We start from the raw sequence: 19913 nt of genomic DNA on the forward strand, positions 1-19913 counted from the left end.
ACAACGATTTAGTGGTAAAAGTAGCGCCGATATGTTCTGTTTTGACTCAGCAAGGAGGATGACTTATTAAAAAAAAACTTCCCAGTCAGCCAGCGAGCTTTTTAAAAACGGTCCGTTTGGATCAGAACCAGACGCTGTGGTGTCTAAAAAATAAAGGAGAACAAAGCGGCTCATCTGGTTTTCATGAGTCACATTTATTAATTTATTAACTGTTTTACGTTTGTTGGGCGATCCAAAGATGAGTGGACGCGTTTGATCGCTCATTGCTGCAGCTGACGGCGTCCTGGGGAAGCCCCCCCCCCGCCCCGCATGAGCCGACGGCTGCAGAAGCGCTGCGTGTAGCGACAGGAAACCGTTTCTCTGATATCAGACATGAACGTAGAGCGTCTCTGATCAGCAGGCCGGAGAAGCCAGCAGCCTCCCCCGCTCAGCCCTAACATCTGCTCTCCTCGCTCAGGTCCAGCCGAGGGCTCCACAGATGTGGCCCCTACCTCCACTGGGTCTGCGCTTCATGAAGGACGCCGCCGCCGCTGTGACCGAGCGCCTGTGGGTCGGCCTGGAGGGATGACAAGACGTTAGCAGACATGGAGACAGGAGAGACGCACCGCCAGCCGGAAACGCCACATCTGCACAGCGCTCTGCTTTAGACCCCCTCAGGAACACGGCCGCTATTTTTCTAAGATTTTCTACCCAGAGCTGATTTTTGATAGAAACCCGAAGCCATATTGGAGCAGAACAGGATGGGTTCTGAGGGCTTTCAGTACCGCGCGCTCTACGACTACAAGAAGGAGAGGGAGGAGGACATCGACCTGCACGTCGGGGACATGCTGCTCGTCACCAAAGGAGCGCTGCTGGCGCTCGGCTGCAGCAACGGAGACGAGGAGCGGCCCGCCGAGATCGGCTGGCTGCCGGGCTTCAACGAGACCACACAGGTACGCCGCCGCTGCGCCTCCCCTGCACGGGGTCCTCCCAGGGGGTTCTGGGTAAACGCAGCTGCTGATCCAGGAACCGCTGACAGCCTGAGAACCTTTCTAAGGAACTCTTTGTTGATTTGAGTTCATCAGCAGATTCTGTAAAACAGATTTTTAGACGGGAGGCGAAGATTTGAATCAAGCAGAATTATATTCCGCTCCGTTTTCAGCCCTGCACTCAAAATCCTTTTTATTTTCATTTGTTCTTTTAATTTAAACACGAAAACATGAGATGCTCTCTGTAGCCGGGCTTCCTCCAGGTTTTAGAAACCGTGGAGTTTTTTTTTTTTTTTGGTGGTGTGGATGACTTCATCGTCTATTTAGCATATTTCTTCTTACATTTGGGGCCCAGGCTGCAGGATAGCTTTTGTCAAGTCAACAAAAGTTATTAAAAGTAGTGATTAAATGTGTTTGGAACTAAAAATGACATTTATAAAAAGATTTCTGAATTTTAATTCATATCCTGAATCCACACTATATAAAACAAACTGCACCAAAAAGACGGATATCAGAGGCCACAGAGTGAACGAGGTGAATGACTGAAGCTGCGTGTGAGTCAAATTCAGGGAATTACTTCAGTGCAATAGTTTCAGAGACTTTAAAAGTTTTATACGTGTGCCTGTGAGACAACGCTGAGGGTGCAGGAAAGCTCATAGCAGCTCTCACTGCTCCAGTGACTCCAGCACGGCACTGCTTTCGTTAAAACCGCCTTTAAAACAAAAACAGTCGCTAGTCGCTTTTTAAAGGAAAATTGCTAGACGGGTCTGAAAAGTGGCTAAAAATGGCAACAAAGACGCTAAAAGGGCAACACTGGGCCGTCCTCACTAGTTTTCCTTCCCTTGGTGCTGCTGCTAGCAACTTTGCAGCCAGACAGGAAGAAGCAGGCGGTGTTAGTTTTTCAAAATAAAGTACATTTGAACTTTTCATGATACTTAAATTCATTTCAAACTTGGATTATGGATAGTATAAGTGCGCAAATATAGGCTGTATATTATATAGGGTAAATATAGGTAATGTACTTTATACTGTTTTAACAAATGTTTAAAACAAACTTCATTCTGAAGGTGTAGCAGCTTTTATTTTGTCACTGCGGTGCTTCTCGTTCAGTAGAAACCCTGTGTAGTAATAAAAATGTTGTATTAATACAGGAAAGTAAAGAATTGAATAAATCCCAGAAGAGGGGAGATTCATATGTTTCCATTTCTTCAAGAGGTCTTTAAACTTTAATTTCACTGAGAACCGGATTGTTTCCTTTTTTTTATTATTTATAAAAAAAAGAACTGTATCGTTTCCATCACAAATATCTCAGAGGATCTCATGCTAGTCATCTGTGTTGTGTCAGGATGACAGCTTACAGGTTACAGATCATTTATTTGTAATGAACATTTCCTCAGTTAAAAATATTATATTTTATAAACAGGTTGAGCTCATAAACCCAATAAGAAGTTCATCCCAGTGAAACCTAATGTCCCTTCTTGGTAGAGTCTCTAGTTCTGTAAAGATCTTCTGCCACAAAGTATTTATTTTAGGACCGACCCACAGCTGGCGGTAAAAACTGGTTTCCAGGGAACGCCGCCGCCTCCAGCAGCCGGAGGAACCTGAATGGTGGCTCTGAGGCGGCGTGATAAAACACAGAGAGACGTTTCCCACCCATGATCCCCTCCGCTGACCCGTCCTCCAGGTGAAAGGTGCACCTTGGTGTCCCAGTTTAGTTCTGCAGGACGCTGCGGTCCATTTACCTCTGAGGTCAGAACCGGGACGTCAGAGATCCTCTGAGTTTTGGCGTGTCGGTTTCCCTCTTTTCTGACGGTGGAAAAAAAATATGGCCGCTCTGGTTAAATGGGATCCAGCCACCGCGGGTCTCAGAATGCGTCTAAACTCACAGTTGTTGTAAAATCTTTGTCCTTTTTAGGTCGTGCTGAATTATTGAAACATGAAGCGTCAGCATGAAGCGATTCTTCATCACGGGCTTAGCCTCCGTGGCTAGCAGGGCTAAAGCTAGACGGACTAAATGTTACAGAAATAATAGAGAACTGCTGCAAACAGATTATTTTACTCAGTGTGGCTGCAGGCGGCGGCCATCTTGAATTGTCTGCTGTAACTGGGATCAGTCCGGGTCAGAACCACCATCTCTGGATCTTTGCTTCTCCCCCCCCCACTGTCCTATCATCCTTTAGTCTCTCCTTGTTTTAGCCAATTGAAGAGCTGAATCAAAGCTCTGACCAATCACTGCCGTTCGGACCGACCAGCAGTGATTGGTCAGTTTTTGCAGGCCTGCAGCTCCACAGAGAACGATTTTAGCCTCTTTCCTCTGAACACATAATAGTTTTACTACCATCAGGATGGAAGGATGATTTCACCCAGTAGAACAAAACGTGTTTCTGAACATGATTACCGACTAAAGCTTTAAAGACTTATTTGGTTCCTCTCACTTTGGGGAATCTCTGGAAATGTGGTGCTGCTCTTACTTAAGCATTTATTTATTTATTTTTTTGCTTTTTATTTTATTCTAATAAGCTCATTGTCTGCTGCTTTTGAACTTTAGATCAACTTATTTTTATCTCACTCCTATAAACTGTGTAACTCTTTATCTAAAAGTGTTGATTTGTGCAGTCAGAACCAAATCAGCTGCAACTTTCCTGCTTTGGAGGTTCTGCTCGGTTTCTGTGGAGAACCCCAGCGCAGAGACGTGGATCAGCGCCGTTCCGTGTCGGACCTCTTAATTCAAATATGACATGAGCAGGAAAAAAAGCCGAATCTTTGAATATTTTAGCCTCATTTGTTGACCTGCAACCAGCCTGATGACGTGTTGCTCTGACTGGTTCTGTCATGGCGGCATGTGCTGCTTTTCTGTTAAACACAAACCGTGATGCCAAGATGGCTGCCGCGCTGGAGGCCAGAATTATTCACACCCCGACGGATTACAGTCAGATTATTTTCAGTCAACCAAGAAGTTTTTGTTTCTGATACAAAATGAGAAGAAAATCTCTGAAAAGTTAAAAAATGAACAAAAGGAGTAAATAGATGAAAATGATCAGATTTCCCTGCAGCTGCAGCCGCCACCAGCAGGGCGGCGCTGTTGTCTGGTGGTCAGAACCCAGAGGGAACGCCAGCAGAACCACCGCTTCAGCGCCTGGTAGTCCGGTACCGTGAGGTCCGACCGGGTCAGTGTCTGGGTGCTGCTTAGAGGAAGAGCGGACCTGACGGTACCGAGGCTACCAGCTGCAGAACCGGACCCTTTAGCTCCACCAGAACCAGGATCAGTGACCAGCTGGGAGCTCGGTTCACACTCTCTAAATGAAACAGACTGGACTCTCTGGTTCTGATTGTGTTGGGTCTCTGTGACCCGGACGTAAAGCGGTTCTGGTGCTGCTGCCATCAGTTTGTCCTGGTGTTTGGGTGGATAAAGCTCAGCAGTGGGTCAGAACCAGAACTGTCAGGGCATTTGACCCAGAAGCTGACTGTGGGGAACCGAACCGCTGCGGTCGGGTCGGACTCTGTTTCCTCTGCGTTTCTGTGGGTCGTTCAGAACCACGGAGCGCTTGGTGGTTCTGAGGGTTCATCAGTGACGGCAGCAGGAGTCCGGTTCTGCGGGGATGAGATCAGCTGAAACCCGACGCCCGGCTGTAAACCCAAACCGCCCCGTCAGCACCGCGGCAGAACCGGGCCGCAGCGGCTTTCCACTTTGCTCCTGGGCTCAAGCAGCTTTAAACGGGCCGTCCAGAACCAGGGAGACTTTGACCCAACATTCTGCTCTTTTCTTCTGATGCTCTCATTTTAATGTGCAGGTTCTGGTTCTGCTGACGGGTCCGATACGTAGAAAGAGAATAAAATGTTTCCACCTGTACATCTGGGTGGTGTTTGGCTGTGTGACGGATCAGAACCTGTGAAGTGGACCGGCCCGGCGCCTCTAACCCTGTCTGTGTCCCTGACAGGAGAAAGGAGACTTCCCCGGGACGTACGTGGAGTTCATCGGCAGGAAGAAGATGTCCCCGCCCACGCCCAAGCCCCGCCCACCCAGACCGCCGTCAGCGGCGTCTGTGAGGACCGACTCGGAGTCGGAGGGTAAGTCGGCTTCACGGGGTCCGTTTTCTGGAGCCGCTGGACCGGAACCGCAGAGCTGCTGACGGCTGTAGGTCCTGCGCGTGTCTGAGGAAGCGGCGGTCCTCCGCCTCACAGCTGCTTCCTTCAGCTGCTTCCTGCCGTTCTACTCTCACAAACAACAGTTCAGCCTCGCCTCCCAGAACCGCCTCCATGGTTCCAGGTCCAACTGGACCCGGACCAGAAGAGCCGCGTCATTTTTGTCAAACAAAACAATCATCCACATAGTTTCTGCTTCAGTTGCTGACCCAAGCGATTTCCTAAGAACACCAAACATCTGCTGCTTTCACAAGATGAGGCAAAACACCAGCAGCAGCTCGTTAGCAGCAGCTCGTTAGCAGCAGCTCGTTAGCAGCAGCTCGTTAGCAGCAGCTCGTTAGCAGCAGCTCGTTAGCAGCAGCTCGTTACCAGCAGCTCGTTACCAGCAGCTCGTTAGCAGCAGCTCGTTACCAGCAGCTCGTTAGCAGCAGCTCGTTAACCGGTGTAGGTACCAGATCGACTCGGGCGCTACCCGATGACGTCTATATATTGCAACTCAACTCAAACAAACTACATTATGCCCGCGGTCTCCATTTGTTACAAATCAATTTTATTTTTGTTAATTTACGGTTATTTTCCTGTAAATTAGTTGAGGCATGAAAACTTTTAACATCATTTTGGAATACTTGTGTGGTAGTCTGAGAATTTCATCGGTAATTTTGCAGGATCAAAGTTACAACCTTAGAGAAATTTAATTCCTCAAATTTTTTTTAAGTTGTGAAGGGAAACTAAACCATAAACTCATTTCATTTTTAATAAAAGTCAGCAGCCAAATTTAAGTTTATCATGGCATTCATCACTTTAAAATCAATAACGTTCATTCCTCCTTTTTGTACTGATGTTGTTCTTTCTGATCACATGTTTTTTTTATTATTCCAGATGAAATTGTGATGAATTTGATTATTTTTTTATTGTGGTATTTGGTACATTTAAGATATATGCTGGATAAATTAGTCTGGCTAGCCCTTCCATTTTTGTTAACAATATTCTTCCAAACATTGAGCCAATAATATATATATATATTTTTTTTTTTGTTTTGTAAAATGCCTTGAATATTTGTTCAAGCTTTTGAGAAAAAAGAAACCGCTAAATTAACTTAATAAAATTGATTCATTACAAATGCAGACCACAGGCTCTATGTAGTTTGTTTGAGTGGCGTTGCCATAATGTGATGTCATCAGGAGGCGCAGGGACGATGGAGAATTTCTTCGTAAAATCGTCCGTTTACAAACCGCAATCCCGCTCTAGAATAAAACCTACACCCCGCTATAATTACTTTAGTAAGTTGTCCAGACCAATCACAATATTTTGCGTAATTGTGCAAACGTTAAACCAATCATGTATAGTGATGTCATCAGAAGGAACACAGAACTGGGCTTCCAGAACCAGGCTTGCAGGCACCGCTCCACAGAAGCCCTCAGGTTTGATGGTCAAGGCTCTCTGTTGGAAAAAAGCATGTGGACCAAAAAATGAGAGGCAGAACCGGACCGACCTCCAAAGGGTCCATTTCAACAGTTTTCAACGGCAGAAGTTTGTCTGGAAATGTTCGGTTATCGTCGTTTCAGCCGCTGACATGAAGCTGTCGGTCCAAATGTTAACGGTACCAAACGGCGCTGCTCAGGTCCAGTTCTGACTCCTGCTCTGTTTGCTCCTCAGGCTTCGTGCTACCGGACCTCCCTGAGCAGTTCGGACCTCCGGACACAGCCCCGCCTCTCCTCGGCAGACTGATGGAGCTCATAGAAACCAAAGGTAGCGGTCCCGGTCCGATTTCTCCTGATTCTGCCAGAACACGGGCTGTTCAGTGCCGATGGGTTTTATCCAGCTGTGGAAGCTCGTCTCTCTGGTTCTGCTGCTTTTGTTGGCTTTAAACCCGCAAACATCAGCTGAAAGTGTTCAGAACCACTGAAAGCCCGGCATTACCGGGCCTTTTCTTCAGAACAGTTCAGTTTCTGGATGTTCTGGTTCCGGTTGGAGCAGCTGAGACGTTCCTCATAACCTCCTGATGTTCTGTTGTTCCTGCAGGATTCGACAGTCCGGTTCTGTACCGCAGCATGAGCGGAGGGGTTCTGGACCCCCGGCAGCTGGCCGACACCGGTGAGCAACCCGAACGCACCCTAAAGTCCCACTGCTATCTCCACCCGCCCCGTGTCACACTGAGGTGCGTTTGTTTTCAGACCTGGAGCAGCTGGACGTGCCGTCTCTGTGTGACGGGGTGGTCCGGTTCCTGCTGGACCTCCCCGGACCCGTCCTGCCCCCCTCGCTGCAGGCCGACATGACCGAAGCAGTCCAAGGTGAGCAGAACCCAGAACCCGGGGTTCTACGCCTCAGTAATCATAAAGCCTTAGAACCTTAGAACAGGGAGCCACTGCAGAGTCCTGGTAGAACCTGGAGCTTTGCTACTCGGCTGGTAAACGGGTCCTGCTGGTTCCCCGGCGGTGATCGGGTCCGGTCCGCATTAATGTTCTGGTTTCTGTCTGCAGATGTCCAGGACCCGGAGGAGTGTGCTCAGGTGCTGCGGGGCATGGCCGGTTCCCCCGCCTGCCCGCCGCAGCACGGCCTGACGCTGCTCAGCGTGGTCCGCCACCTGGCCCGGCTCTGTCTGCACGGTACCAGGAACCAGCTGAGCCCCGGCGTCCTGGCCCAGAACTTCAGCCCGCTGCTGTTCCGGCAGCCCGCCGGGTCAGTCGTAGAAACGGTCCAGATTAAAACACGCCGTCAGAACCTTTGGAGTTCTACTGAACCGGACCTCTTTAAGAGAACTTTTGGTTCAGAGGGAAAAAAAATCAAAGTGTTGATGAAATTCTTAATAAATCAGACGGACGCGGTGCCGCCGGATCTCACTGACCCTCCGTTGTTCTGCTCAGGTCGGATTCTGCTCTGGATCCCCTGGTCCAGGTTCTGGAGGTTCTGATAACCAGCGAGCTCAACATGAACCAAGCTGCACCAGGTAAGACTGACGGTTCCTGCCGAGTTTGGGTTTGAACGGATCACCAGCTGACGCGGCGCTCTGACGCTTTTATTTGGTTCTCAACATCTGCTTCCTGATGGATGAGCTCAGTCTTTAAAGTGATCAGCTGCTGGAGTGGGAACCGGGTCAGAGGAGGTCCGGTTGGGTTGTGAAGCACGGCGCCGTGCAGCAGGAGCAGCGACAGGAAACACTGAGCTGGTTTATTAAAGCAGCTGCTTCCTGATAACGGAGTCTGTTGTTCACCTGAACAGGTGATGAAGGAAAGCGGGTCCATGTTCAGCCGTGGTTCTGCTGTCTTCATCCTGTAGATTATTAACTGGAATAATCTGATCCAGACAAACTCAGGGACAAAACATAATTCATTTGTAAGCTATAAACAGGATCTTTGAATGAAAATTTGCAATTAAAATGCTCAAATTAATAAAATAATAAATCTTTATAGATTTATGAAACTCTGGAAAGTGAAGCCTGGAATTAAGTTATTGCAACTTCAGACTCTGTCGTTGTTGCTGAAGCTTTTTTATTGAAAGAATAATTATTTAGTACTTTTCAAGGATCTTCCTGGTTGCTTGGGTTTAGTTTTGGGTTTGTTTGGTTAGTTCAGCAGAGGCTGAGGTGGTCATGTGACCAACAGGTGACCGGTCATGTGATGTTGGTCACATGTTGGTCACATGACTGAGCTGCTTCTGCCATAGATGTTATATACATAGCCGCCTCTAGGAACGGTGCTGGCTATCAGAGCCAACGTGTCAGTGCAGCCGCCATCTTGGATGGGTCTTTATTGACGCTGCCATCTTTAAAGGGCTGGAAATGCTGAGTCGTGACAAAGGAAAAACAGCACAGCTTTCAGTTTCGTTTGGCCTGAGTGCAGTGCTCACCAGAGCCGCCTGTGGCCTTTTATTAGCACATGGCACCCACCTGTGTAAGGCTCCACCCACAACAGGAAGTCAAAAATAAGATTCAACAGTCTTCCTCGTGCTCTGGTGCTTTTAGTTGTACTAAGGAAGCCGTGTGTCCGCCTAGAACAATCAGAACTCTCTAAATCTTTTCCTCATTTTTGGTTTGCTACAAACAGCAGAGATGTGGTTATGATGTCACTCATAAGAAATACATTTTACCTTTTTATCTTTAGTTTGATCGTTTAAATGAATTTCTCTCCTGAGCCTTCTGTACACCAACAACAATCATTTCTTCATATATTTGCTGCACATGCAGACGGTTATTCCAGGTTGTTCCAGTACCTGCCTGCTACTGGGGCAGAGCCTCAGAACCTTGGAAAAAGAACCGTTCTGCACGGAGAAAACTGTGGTTCTCAGTCCTTCAGAACCGCTCATATAATGTCTGGTTCCTGGTGCCACAGCAACATGGCCAGAGTTCTGGCTCTTAACAAGCCCAGCCGGCTGTGTACCATCCAAGCTCAGTGTCCCGCAGTGCCAGCGGGGCTGCAGCGCCACCTGTTGATCATTCTGCTCACATCGCATTCAATCCACGCCTGCTGCCTGCAGAAAGGACTGTTGCACCTTAACGTTCCTGCACTGCAAAAACAGAACTAAAATTAAGTACAATATTCTTGAAATGAGTGTATTTGTACTTGATTTGAGCAGATAAATATAATTATCTGCCAGTGGAATAAGATTTATGCACTTAAAAAAGGACCAACTCATCTTCATCGTCTTATTTAAAGTGAATATATCTAATCATCTTATTTTAGGGGTAAAAATACTCCTTCCATTGGCAGATCAGATTATTTACCTGCTCAGATCAAGGACAAATACACTAAATTAAAGAAAATGTGACTCATTTTTTGTTCAGTTTTTGCAGTGTTGGGCCTCAGATCGTCGGCCGGTGAAAGGTGTGAGCAGACCTGCAGTCGGGGAGGAGGGGGGGGGGGGGGGGGGGGGAGGCTTCCTGTGTTCTCTCCGCTGCTGGTTCTGAGTCAGCCGGTCAGCTTGAGCAGCAGCTGAACCGGTGACATCATCCATCCTCACAGCCAGAGATGCTGCGGAGGAGGAGAGGGGGCGTTGCCTTGGTGATATCTCTGCTGCTCATGTGATTGGCCCAGGCCAGCGGTGATGTCACACATCTCCAAGCTGCTCTCCCGAGCTTTGAACTGAAGCAGAGCTGGAGGCGGACGGACGGAGGAGAAGCTGTGAGGCTCTGAGCCGCTGGTCCCGCGGTCGCAGCTTCTCAGCAGCTGGATGTGAGCCGATCAGGCGCCTCATTTCAGCCGAGAGACGCCGGAGACGGGCCAGAGGCCGGCATGGAGCGGGAGGACCGAGGCAGAGCCCAGTCGGAGCCGGTGATGGGACGAGAGAAGGTCCTGTGCTACATTAACATGCAGAGTCCAGGTAGGAGGCCGCTGTGACTCTGAGGCTCTGGTTTAATCTCAGCGGGAGTCGGATGGCAGCAGATCAGCTGTAAAGCTGAGCTCACGCAGGAAGTAGGACGGTTCTGGTAGAAACGAGGCGCCTCGTCGTCTGCTCCTCCGTTCCCTCTGCTGCGTGTCCTCATGTTCATAAGGCAGAAATATGACAACTTTTTACTGTAAAATCACCATTTATCACCATTCCCTACATAAGACAGCGCTGGCTAAACCTGACCTTTGACCTGTGCCGGTCCTGGATGGAGGGCAGGTCAGCCTGATGATCGTCTCTGATTGGTCGATGCCGTCTGGGCCGGTTCTGCTCTGTGGATGATCGATTTATTACGTTGGCGTATTTATTAAAGTGCAGCATGTCTGAACTATTAAAATATTAACGCTGCTGCGCAGTTAAAGGCTCCACCAGATAAAACATCTTTACTCCTAAACCTGGCAAATAAATCTGATTCTGATCTCAAAAGCTTTAAACATTAATTTATTTAAAGTTCAGCCTGAATGTTGACATTTTTGTCCCAGCTCCAGCCTTTAAAGTAAACTTTTATTTCTGCAGGTAAACCGGGTCTACTTTAATTCTACTGTTGGTGTTTTCCAGTTTCATGTGAACCTGTTTATTTCTGCAATATTTGTCTCAAAGCCATCTCAGTTCTGCTTCTTGAGGTTGAACACAGTTTTTCTAGTGTCTCAAAAGATGCTTTTATCACCACAGCCCCACGTTCAGGTATCTATAGCGCTTTAGCGCAGAACATTAACCTTTTTGGTTTGGTTAACGTCCGGTTTAAGGGTTGGGTAAAGTCTGGTTTAGGGCTTGAGTAAAGTCTGGTTTAAGACTTGAGTAAAGTCTGGTTTAAGTCTTGGGTAAAGTCCGGATTAAGGCTTGGGTAAAGTCCGGATTAAGGTTCGGTTAAAGTCCGGATTAAGGCTCGGTCAAAGTCCAGTTTAAGGCTCGGTCAAAGTCCGGTTTAAGGCTCGGTCAAAGTCCGGTTTAAGGCTCGGTCAAAGTCCGGTTTAAGGCTCGGTCAAAGTCCGGTTTAAGGCTCGGTCAAAGTCCGGTTTAAGGCTTGGTCAAAGTCCGGTTTAAGGCTCGGTCAAAGTCCGGTTTAAGGCTCGGTCAAAGTCCGGTTTAAGGCTCGGTCAAAGTCTGGTTTAGGGCTTGAATAAAGTCCGGTTTAAGCTGCCAGAGATGCAGAACAAGCTGCAGCAGCTCTGAAGTCAGGTTTAAACGATCCACTAAAGCAGACTCATCCGTACATCTAATTCAGGTTTAGAGTCTTCTTCATTTTAAGGTTTTCCTTCTTAGTGGGAGTAACATCAGTGTTTTAGGGGTCCTGAAGCTAAAGATAAGGGTGATGGTCAGGAGCTCCTCCCCCCAGGAAGCTGCTCTGCTGTTAGAACGTTAACGTTTTTATTAAAATGTAAAGAAATAAATGATCCTGATTCCATCTTTTTATTATTCACAAACCAACATCAGGTTTAGTTCTGAACCTGCCAGGAGTTCTGGTTTAGTTTAGTCAACCGGACTTTTCCATGCAGCTGTTCTGTCTGGACCAATCACAGTCAATATAAAATAAGAAGCTAGCATCGGTTTTCTGATCCAGCGGTGCAGAAAAGCCCTGAAAGTTCTCTGTTTTAAAGCCAATGAAACTCATGGAGCTCCTGTTCTCAGTAGAAGGTTCTGGAGTTTCTGTTCCAGGACCAGAACATCTCATCTAAAGGCAGGAAGTCCTGACGCTGAGCTTAGTCTGCACACCAACATCCTGTCAGCTGGTGTGAGCTTTAATTTCCAGGAACCGCTGCTGTTTTAGTAGAACCTGTTAAAGGTCTCCTGGTTTTCATGGTGACGTTTGAAACGTTTTTACCTCCTGATCTTCATGTTCTCCTCCATTAAAGCTGCAGGTCCTGCGGTGAAGGAGCTTCTGCTCTTCTTCTCCTCCTCAGAGGCTCAACCGTCTCTCTCTCTCTTTCTTTCAGCTTTGCCTCCCAAACCTGCCAAGCCTGCAGCTCCCGCTGCCTTCAGGTACCTGGGCAACGTGTCTCTGCAGGACGCCGAGTGGTACTGGGGGGACATCTCCAGGTAAGACCCGTCCCTGGGGAGGGGGGGGGCAGAAGGCAGCAGGAGGTCACAGCCAGCTTTGTGTCTGCAGGGAGGAGGTCAACGAGAAGCTGAGGGACACGGCCGACGGTACCTTCCTGGTGCGGGACGCCTCCACCAAGATGCACGGAGATTACACGCTGACGCTCAGGTACCGACCCGCAGCGACCCGCAGCCCTGAGGACGCTTTAGAGCTAGTGTGGCGCCGGTGCCATTTTTATAGCACCGATACCGATACCATGTTTAAAATTGATGTGTGTATAAATTAAGAACTGCATACTACTTAGGGTAGTAGAACTTTTTATTGCCTACCTGGAATGGGTGACAATAGTTGAATAAACTTTTGGCTCTCAAAGGTCAAAATTGTGCAACATTAGTGAAATTATAACATGTGTAATAGTACAGCAACAGTAAGACAGTAAAATTACATTAACAATTGAATAATCTCATTTAAACCCTGAGTTTTGGTAACCTGACTCTAGCCAGATGAATTTCGCTCCGCTTAGCTCCGCCTCCCATAGAGAGTGATTTCTTCAACCAATTTTATTGTCCAGCCAATCAGGACGCAGGGCTGGAGTTTCATAGATGTGACGTAGAGGAGAAGCGACCGTGAAAAATAAACAATGGCGGCTCGCATCGAGGAAGCAAGCGTTAACATTGATGCTGCTATTTCTTCCGTGTTGTCCAATCTACCTAATATTGTTTCATTAAAAGAACATCAGAGAACGCCTCTGAAGGCTTTTGTTGGCTGTTCTGTTTTGTTTTTTCATGCGTCGCTCTCATCAGCGTCACGGGTTAGCTTCGGTGTGAGTGGTTGAAATAGCACGTCGATAAAGATGACAGACAAGTGGCTTATCCAATCATATGCAAGGATTTTTGATAAGGCCCAGCCTTCTGAAACGCAATTCCTATGGATCCGTTCCAGATGGATGAGTGGAGCTAGGCGGAGCGAAATACATTTGGCTAGAGTCAGGTTAGAGTTTTGGCTCTCAAATGCCAGAATAGTGCAACTTTCATGAACTTATATAACATGTATAATAAAAGTCAGGATAGAGAAGGCTGCGTTCAAGTGACATACAAACATCAACATGGTATTGGTGCCGATTTGTTGGTACTCACCGATACACCGTTACCACCCTTTTAGTGCTGGATCGGGGCCCCGTCCCATACTGGTATCGGTATCGGTGCAGCACTACTTAGAACCGGGTCAGAAACAACGACCCAGTCCAGCTTCACGTGTCATGGTGGTTGTTTGTTGGCCTTCATTCATAGTTTTCAGACTAAAAGACCAAATTCCTCAGTTTTAACTGTGGTGGTCCGGTTCTGATGGGCGGGCGGATCCGTTTTCCTGGGTCACATGACTGTTACAGGGCAAACTTTGTGTTCTGCTGAACCTTTGGGTGTTTGAACCGAGAGGAGAAGCTCCGCTCTGTGTGGAGCTGCTGATGGAAACCGAGAACATAAGCTGTTGGATCAGAACCAAGGTCCGCTTTTAGTTTTCAGTTAAGCTTCAGAACCCAGAGTCAGGCGCTTCGTCTCTGATGAAGCGGATGTTGAGTTTCAGACGTTTGAAGTCGGTGGCGTTGAAAACGAGAAGCTGCCGGAAGCTTCAGAGCAAGAAAACGCTGAGATGTTTCTGAGAGGCGTGAGCCGGAACCGCGGCGCCTCAGATCTGATAAAACCGCCGCTGCTGACACCGACATCCTGACTGATACCGTCACATGGTGGAAAGTCAAGCTGCTGCTGCTGCTGTGGTCTGAGCTTTGAGCTCAAAATGCTCCTCTCTGAGCTTCTGCTTCTCTGCCCGCAGGAAAGGAGGCAACAACAAGCTCATCAAGATCTTCCACCGTGAGGGCAAGTTCGGCTTCTCCGACCCGCTGACCTTCGGCTCGGTGGTGGAGCTCATCAACCACTACAGACACGAGTCTCTGGCTCAGTACAACCCCAAGCTGGACGTCAAGCTGCTCTACCCGGTCTCCAAGCACCAGCAGGTAGGCCGGACGAGCCGGCGCCGCCCGTCCTTCCCCCCCGCCGCCGCCGTGCCGCCTCCTCTGATTGGTCGCTTTGTTATTATCGTTGTTCAGGATCAGGTGGTGAAGGAGGACAGCGTTGAGGCCGTGGGCAAGAAGCTGCACGAGTACCACCTGCAGTACCAGGAGAAGAACCGCGAGTACGACCGGCTGTACGAGGAGTACACCAGAACCTCCCAGGTCCGACGAGACGGCAGGACGGTACGGGTCAGAGACGGCGGGACGTTAAAACTAAAATCTCCCCCTGTTCCCCCCCCCTCCCTTCAGGAGATCCAGATGAAGCGGACGGCCATCGAGGCGTTCAACGAGACCATCAAGATCTTCGAGGAGCAGTGCCAGACCCAGGAGCGCTTCAGCAAGGAGTACGTGGAGAAGTTCCGCCGGGAGGGCAACGACAAGGAGATCCAGAGGTAGGCCGTTACCGCGGCAACGCCGGGTTGCCGTGGCAGCAGAGTTGGCAGGAAGGAAAAATTTCGATCTGCTCGGCCAATCGGAGCGCCGCGTTCAGACCGAGAGGCTCAAGGGCGGCAGCGTCAGGATCCGACATGGAACCGTTTATGGTTCTGGTACCGGGCCGCGCAAAAGTATTCACACCCCTAAAACTTCTCACCCGTTATATAAAGACAGACTCCTGTTTATGTGACGGAGCAACACAAATAAACATCTCACAGGTGTGGTCCATTAGTTTTCACACCCCCTTCTCTCTGGTTCCCCTAAATAAAGTTATTTACCTTCTGAAATCCCCTGATCTGTGTTCAGTCTGACTGCAGCTCTCCTGGTTCTGGACTCAGAGCTTCTCTGAAGACCAGGGAACCCAGCAGAGTCAGGGAAGAGGTTCTGGTCCAGTTTACAGCAGGGTCAGGTTCTGGATGTCCACCTGGACTGACAGGCTGGACCAGGAGAGCATTGATCAGAGAAGCAGGAGGACCATGGTGGCTCTGGAGGAGCTGCAGAGACCAGCAGCTCAGGTGTTGGCCCACGAGACAAATATCAGCCGTGGCCTCAACCAGTGTTGTAGTACTCGAGTCATTAGCTAAATTTAGAGACTCGTGACTTGACTCGGACTCCTACATTCAGATCATTCTGACTCGGAAATTGAGAAAAAGACTCGACTTTTTTTATATCATTAGGCTATAATTTTAATATGTCATTAGAATATTATTTGTTGTATGATTTTAATATCTAAATTATTAGTGCAATGTGGTGGAGTGTGGATTTTTTTTTTTAGTTTAAAAACATGTAGGCTATGCTTACTTTAGTGCGGAACATGGACTCAACTTGATCAATAGTGACTCGACTCAGACTTGACTCAGATTTTTTTTAATGACTCGGACTTGAACACTGGAGACTCGAACCTGGACTCGGACTCGAGGCATAGTGACTTGACTACAACACTGGCCTCAACAAATGTTACCTTTTATGGAAAAGAAGGTTGATGTGGAAGCAAAGGAACATGTGGAAGAAAGTGTTCTGATCTCAGAGGAGAGCAGAGAACGTTTAAGTTCTACATGTGAGAAGTTCTGGACACGGAGGAGGCGGCATCATGCTGCGGGAAGGAGCTGGACCAGGACCATCCTGGAACCTTCCAGCAGGACAACCACCCTGACCATGCAGCCAGAGATATTATGGGATAGGATGGCCTAGTCAAAGTCCTGGCAGAGCTGGAGATGTTTTAGAGAGAAGCAACTTCAGCTGGAGACGTCTGCAGGTTTTCCCATGTCACGTTAAGCAGAGCGGCGTAGAAAAGTTCTGGGGTGTGAATACTTTACCAGGCGCCGTGCATGTTGGTTCTGGCTCCGCAGCAGAACCGCCTGCGAGGTTCTGACCCGTGTCCCCGTCTCTCCAGGATCATGGAGAACTACGACAAGCTGAAGTCTCGGATCAGCGAGATCGTGGACAGCAAGCGGCACCTGGAGGTGGACCTGAAGAAGCAGGCCGACGACAACCGGGAGATCGACAAGAAGATGAACAGCATCAAGCCCGACCTGATCCAGCTGCGCAAGACCCGGGACCAGTACCTGATGTAGGTCCAGCCCGGCGAGGCGGTACCGGTACCGGTGCCGGCGGAGCGGGGCGTGCGGGTCTAACGGCGCCGTGTGTGTGTGTGTTCTGTGCAGGTGGCTGACCCAGAAAGGAGTCCGGCAGCGCAAACTGAACGAGTGGCTGGGCCTGAAGAACGAAACCACGGAGGAGTGAGTCTGACCGTCAGGACTAGAGCTAACCGGGGCCGGCTGCGGCGGTTCTGGAGGCAGAACCGCCGCAGCCGGACCTCCGGCCGCGTCGATGTGAAACCTGAACCTGTTTGTGTCTCAGCGAGTACAGCATGGTGGAGGATGAGGAGGACCTTCCTCACCACGACGAGCGGCTGTGGCGTCTGGGGAACATCAACCGGAACCAGGCGGAGGCCATGCTGCGCGGCAAGCGGGACGGAACCTTCCTGATCCGGGACAGCAGCAAACCGGGCTGCTACGCCTGCTCCGTGGTGTAAGCATTTAACTTTTTGCTCTCTCTCTTTATTCTTCATAGTAGGTACACCTGGTCTGGCGTTCTGTTAACTGTGACATCATCCAGGGAAGACGGCTCACCCGCTACTACCATCTAATGTAGAACAGATTACTAGATCAATGTGTGCTTCTGTGCTTTTTTGTTTCTCTTGTTGTGTCTCTGTTCTGTCTTCTGTAACCCCAGTCGGTCGAGGCAGATGACCGTTCATACTGAGCCCGGTTCTGCCGGAGGTTTTTCCTTCCCGTTAATGGGTGGTTTTTCTTCCCACTGTCGCTTAATGCTTGCTCAGTATGAGGGATTGCAGCAAAGCCATGTACAATGCAGATGACTCTCCCTGTGGCTCTACGGTTCCCCAGGAGTGAATGCTGCTTGTCGGGACTTTGATGCAATCAACTGGTTTCCTTATATAGAACATTTTTGACCAATCTGTATAATCTGACCCAATCTGTATAATATGATTGAACTTGACTTTGTAAAGTGCCTTGAGATGACATTGTTCATGATTTGGCGCTATATAAATAAAATTGAATTGAATTGAATTGAATTAAGCCCCGCCCCCTGACCCGGCTTACCCGTTAGGGATCGCGGGTCCGTCGGTTCTGAACCTTTTCTGTTCTCGTTCCCAACGCAGGGTGGAAGGCGAGGTGAAGCACTGCGTCATCAACAAGACCAGCACCGGGTTCGGGTTCGCCGAGCCCTACAACCTGTACGGGTCGCTGCGGGAGCTGGTTCTGCACTACCAGCACACCTCGCTGGTCCAGCACAACGACTCGCTCAACGTCACGCTGGCCTTCCCCATCTACAGCCTGCAGCGCCGGTGACCGGGCCGCCCAGAACCGGAACCGGGAACCGCCTTCCCAGCTCAGCGCGTCCAAAGTGTTTTACTGTGAAAGCTTCCACTTCCTGCCTGGATGAAGGAACCAGAACCAGAGACCAGAACCTCTCTCTGCTGGCCGGATCACATGGCAACGTTGGATTTGGAGGTTCTGAGGTTCTCCTCGCCGCAGCGCCTCAAATCGGACCTTTTTACGCAGTTTGGTCCCGGTTCTACAAACAGGACGGTACCAACCTGTCAGAACCATCAGAGGTTCTGAGAAAATAAATGTAACCAAATCTAATAAAAAACAAACAGTAAGACTTAAAATGATCAATACACTGCTCCGGTTTTGATCCGGTTCTGTTGTGAGCAGTTACCGGGGCGCATCACTGCTAGAACCAGAACTCCTCCGGTTCCGGGTCTTCATGGGTCTCTGGTTCCTTTACTTAACCTCTGACACATGACGACACCTGCGGTTCCGACCCGAAACGCTTCACCTGACCCGGTTCCCCACGGGTTCCTGTCAGTAGAGGCGAAGCGGGTTCTAAGTCCAAACGTGTCCCATGTGATCCGGCCTGCGGAGAATTCCGGTTCTGATCCGGAAACCTTCCCCTCCGCCTCATGAACCCAGACCAGGACGTGTTGGATCAGCAGAACCTTACAGCTTAGACGATGTCAGACGAGAGGACGGGCCGTCCAGAACTTTAACAGAACACTGTGAGCGCTTCAGAACGAGGTTCTGTGGTCCGGAACCAAAGTGGGAGAAATCAGGGAACCAAGCGGCGGAACCTCTGGAACTCGTGTTCGGACTCTCAGGCCGAGTCCAGAGGATTTTCAGACTTTTCTTTTTCAGAGGAGAACCAGGTACCGAAGCGTCCGGCGGGTCGGCGCCGGCCCGTCAGAACTTCATGTTCCCAGGATGATGGCTGCAGTTCTGCCCCTCTGAGGATTAAACTGTGAACAGAACCAGCAGATCTTCAGCTTAAGGCGTTACATCCCATAATGAGCTGTAGGAACCGGGTCGGCAGCGTGTTCTGGACCGCTGGCCCACGTTTAGTGAGGCGTGGTGCCGCCGCAGGGAAACCCGACCCTCCAGAACTTCCTAACGCCGTCGTTCCGGTTCTTTTTCTGGAGTTCAGTTCACGTCTCCATGATTCCAGCAGGAGAGATCGGGCGGTTCTGTTCTGACCCGATTCGCTCAGCATCTTTTTGTTCCAGGATCAAGTCAAATCTGGCAGCTGTTTGTTTTTTTTTTGTTTGTTTGTTTTTTTTTTTAGAGAAAATAAAAAAAATGAAAAAAGAGGACGGCGCTGATAACGAAGGTCCACTGGACCGGTCAGAACCAGGCAGAATCTGGACTAATAACAAAAGATTGACATGAAAAGTCTCGTTTGGGTTTGTTCTTGTATCATGTAGCACCTCTGTCTCATATTTATTCTGTTTGTGTCCAATAATCTGCTACATTTCTATTCATGTCTCCTATTTCAGTTTTTCCTTTGAGGCAAACAGAACCAGTGTTGTAACAGATGTTGGACCGGTTCTGGTTGAGTTGATCATTGTTTCAGGACGGTCCTCCTGTCAACGCTGGACTTTCTGTTTCAGAAGTTCGCTTTCTTTCCTCTGTTTTCCTCGTTAACGTTCTCACCAATAAAGCAGCAGAACTCTCTGGTCTCTCTGGGTTTTCACTGAGGTTCTGATCAGAGACGTCCAACCGGGTCGGCCTGAACGGTCGGACCTCCCAGTTGGACAGAAGATCCCTGACTGGTGCCCGGTAGATTAGGGTGATGGTTAGAGTCCCTCCAGGACGTCAGCGCTGCTTTAAAACCAGAAACTGTTTCCTCCATATTCACACGTGACCTCAGACCTACAGGTGAGTGTTTACCTGGAGAAGTGACCCACATGGCAGCAGCTGCAGATTCCAGCATCCCACCTCCTCCCTGCATGAAAATGTGAACTCCCAGGGTGGCTTTCTACAACTTTGATCAGTTACTGCACTAATGTTATAGATTCTAA

At 49.0% G+C, this 19913-nt stretch overlaps 1 protein-coding gene across 2 annotated transcripts; it reads left to right on the forward strand.

Moving 5' to 3' along the window:
- Nucleotides 1–469: 469 nt before the first annotated feature.
- LOC118565100 (phosphatidylinositol 3-kinase regulatory subunit alpha-like) lies at nt 470–19369 on the forward strand. Of its 2 annotated transcripts, XM_036144769.1 has the most exons (16): nt 470–932; nt 4907–5036; nt 6768–6860; nt 7134–7205; nt 7286–7402; nt 7592–7790; nt 7976–8058; nt 12428–12530; nt 12601–12699; nt 14359–14539; nt 14633–14758; nt 14846–14988; nt 16425–16601; nt 16696–16770; nt 16892–17062; nt 17715–19369. In XM_036144769.1, exons 1-16 carry the CDS (start codon nt 741–743, stop codon nt 17902–17904), a joined length of 2151 nt encoding a protein of 716 aa, XP_036000662.1. In that variant the 5' UTR covers nt 470–740; the 3' UTR covers nt 17905–19369. The 2 variants fall into 2 exon arrangements, with proteins under 2 accessions (XP_036000662.1, XP_036000663.1); XM_036144770.1 differs by lacking the exons at nt 470–932; nt 4907–5036; nt 6768–6860; ... (2 more) ...; nt 7592–7790; nt 7976–8058 and adding an exon at nt 10003–10427.
- The last annotated feature ends 544 nt before the right edge of the window (nt 19370–19913 follow it).

The sequence above is a fragment of the Fundulus heteroclitus genome, chromosome 12, assembly GCF_011125445.2.
Source record: "Fundulus heteroclitus isolate FHET01 chromosome 12, MU-UCD_Fhet_4.1, whole genome shotgun sequence".
Classification (NCBI taxonomy): domain Eukaryota; kingdom Metazoa; phylum Chordata; class Actinopteri; order Cyprinodontiformes; family Fundulidae; genus Fundulus; species Fundulus heteroclitus.

Bases quoted from the DNA above. Each gene is read 5' to 3' on its own strand.
- LOC118565100 (XM_036144769.1), top strand. From the start codon at position 741: ATGGGTTCTGAGGGCTTTCAGTACCGCGCGCTCTACGACTACAAGAAG. The intron at 14,540-14,632 runs GTAGGCCGGACG...ATCGTTGTTCAG, and splicing joins CGGTCTCCAAGCACCAGCAG to GATCAGGTGGTGAAGGAGGA. The intron at 16,602-16,695 runs GTAGGTCCAGCC...TGTTCTGTGCAG, and splicing joins ACCCGGGACCAGTACCTGAT to GTGGCTGACCCAGAAAGGAG.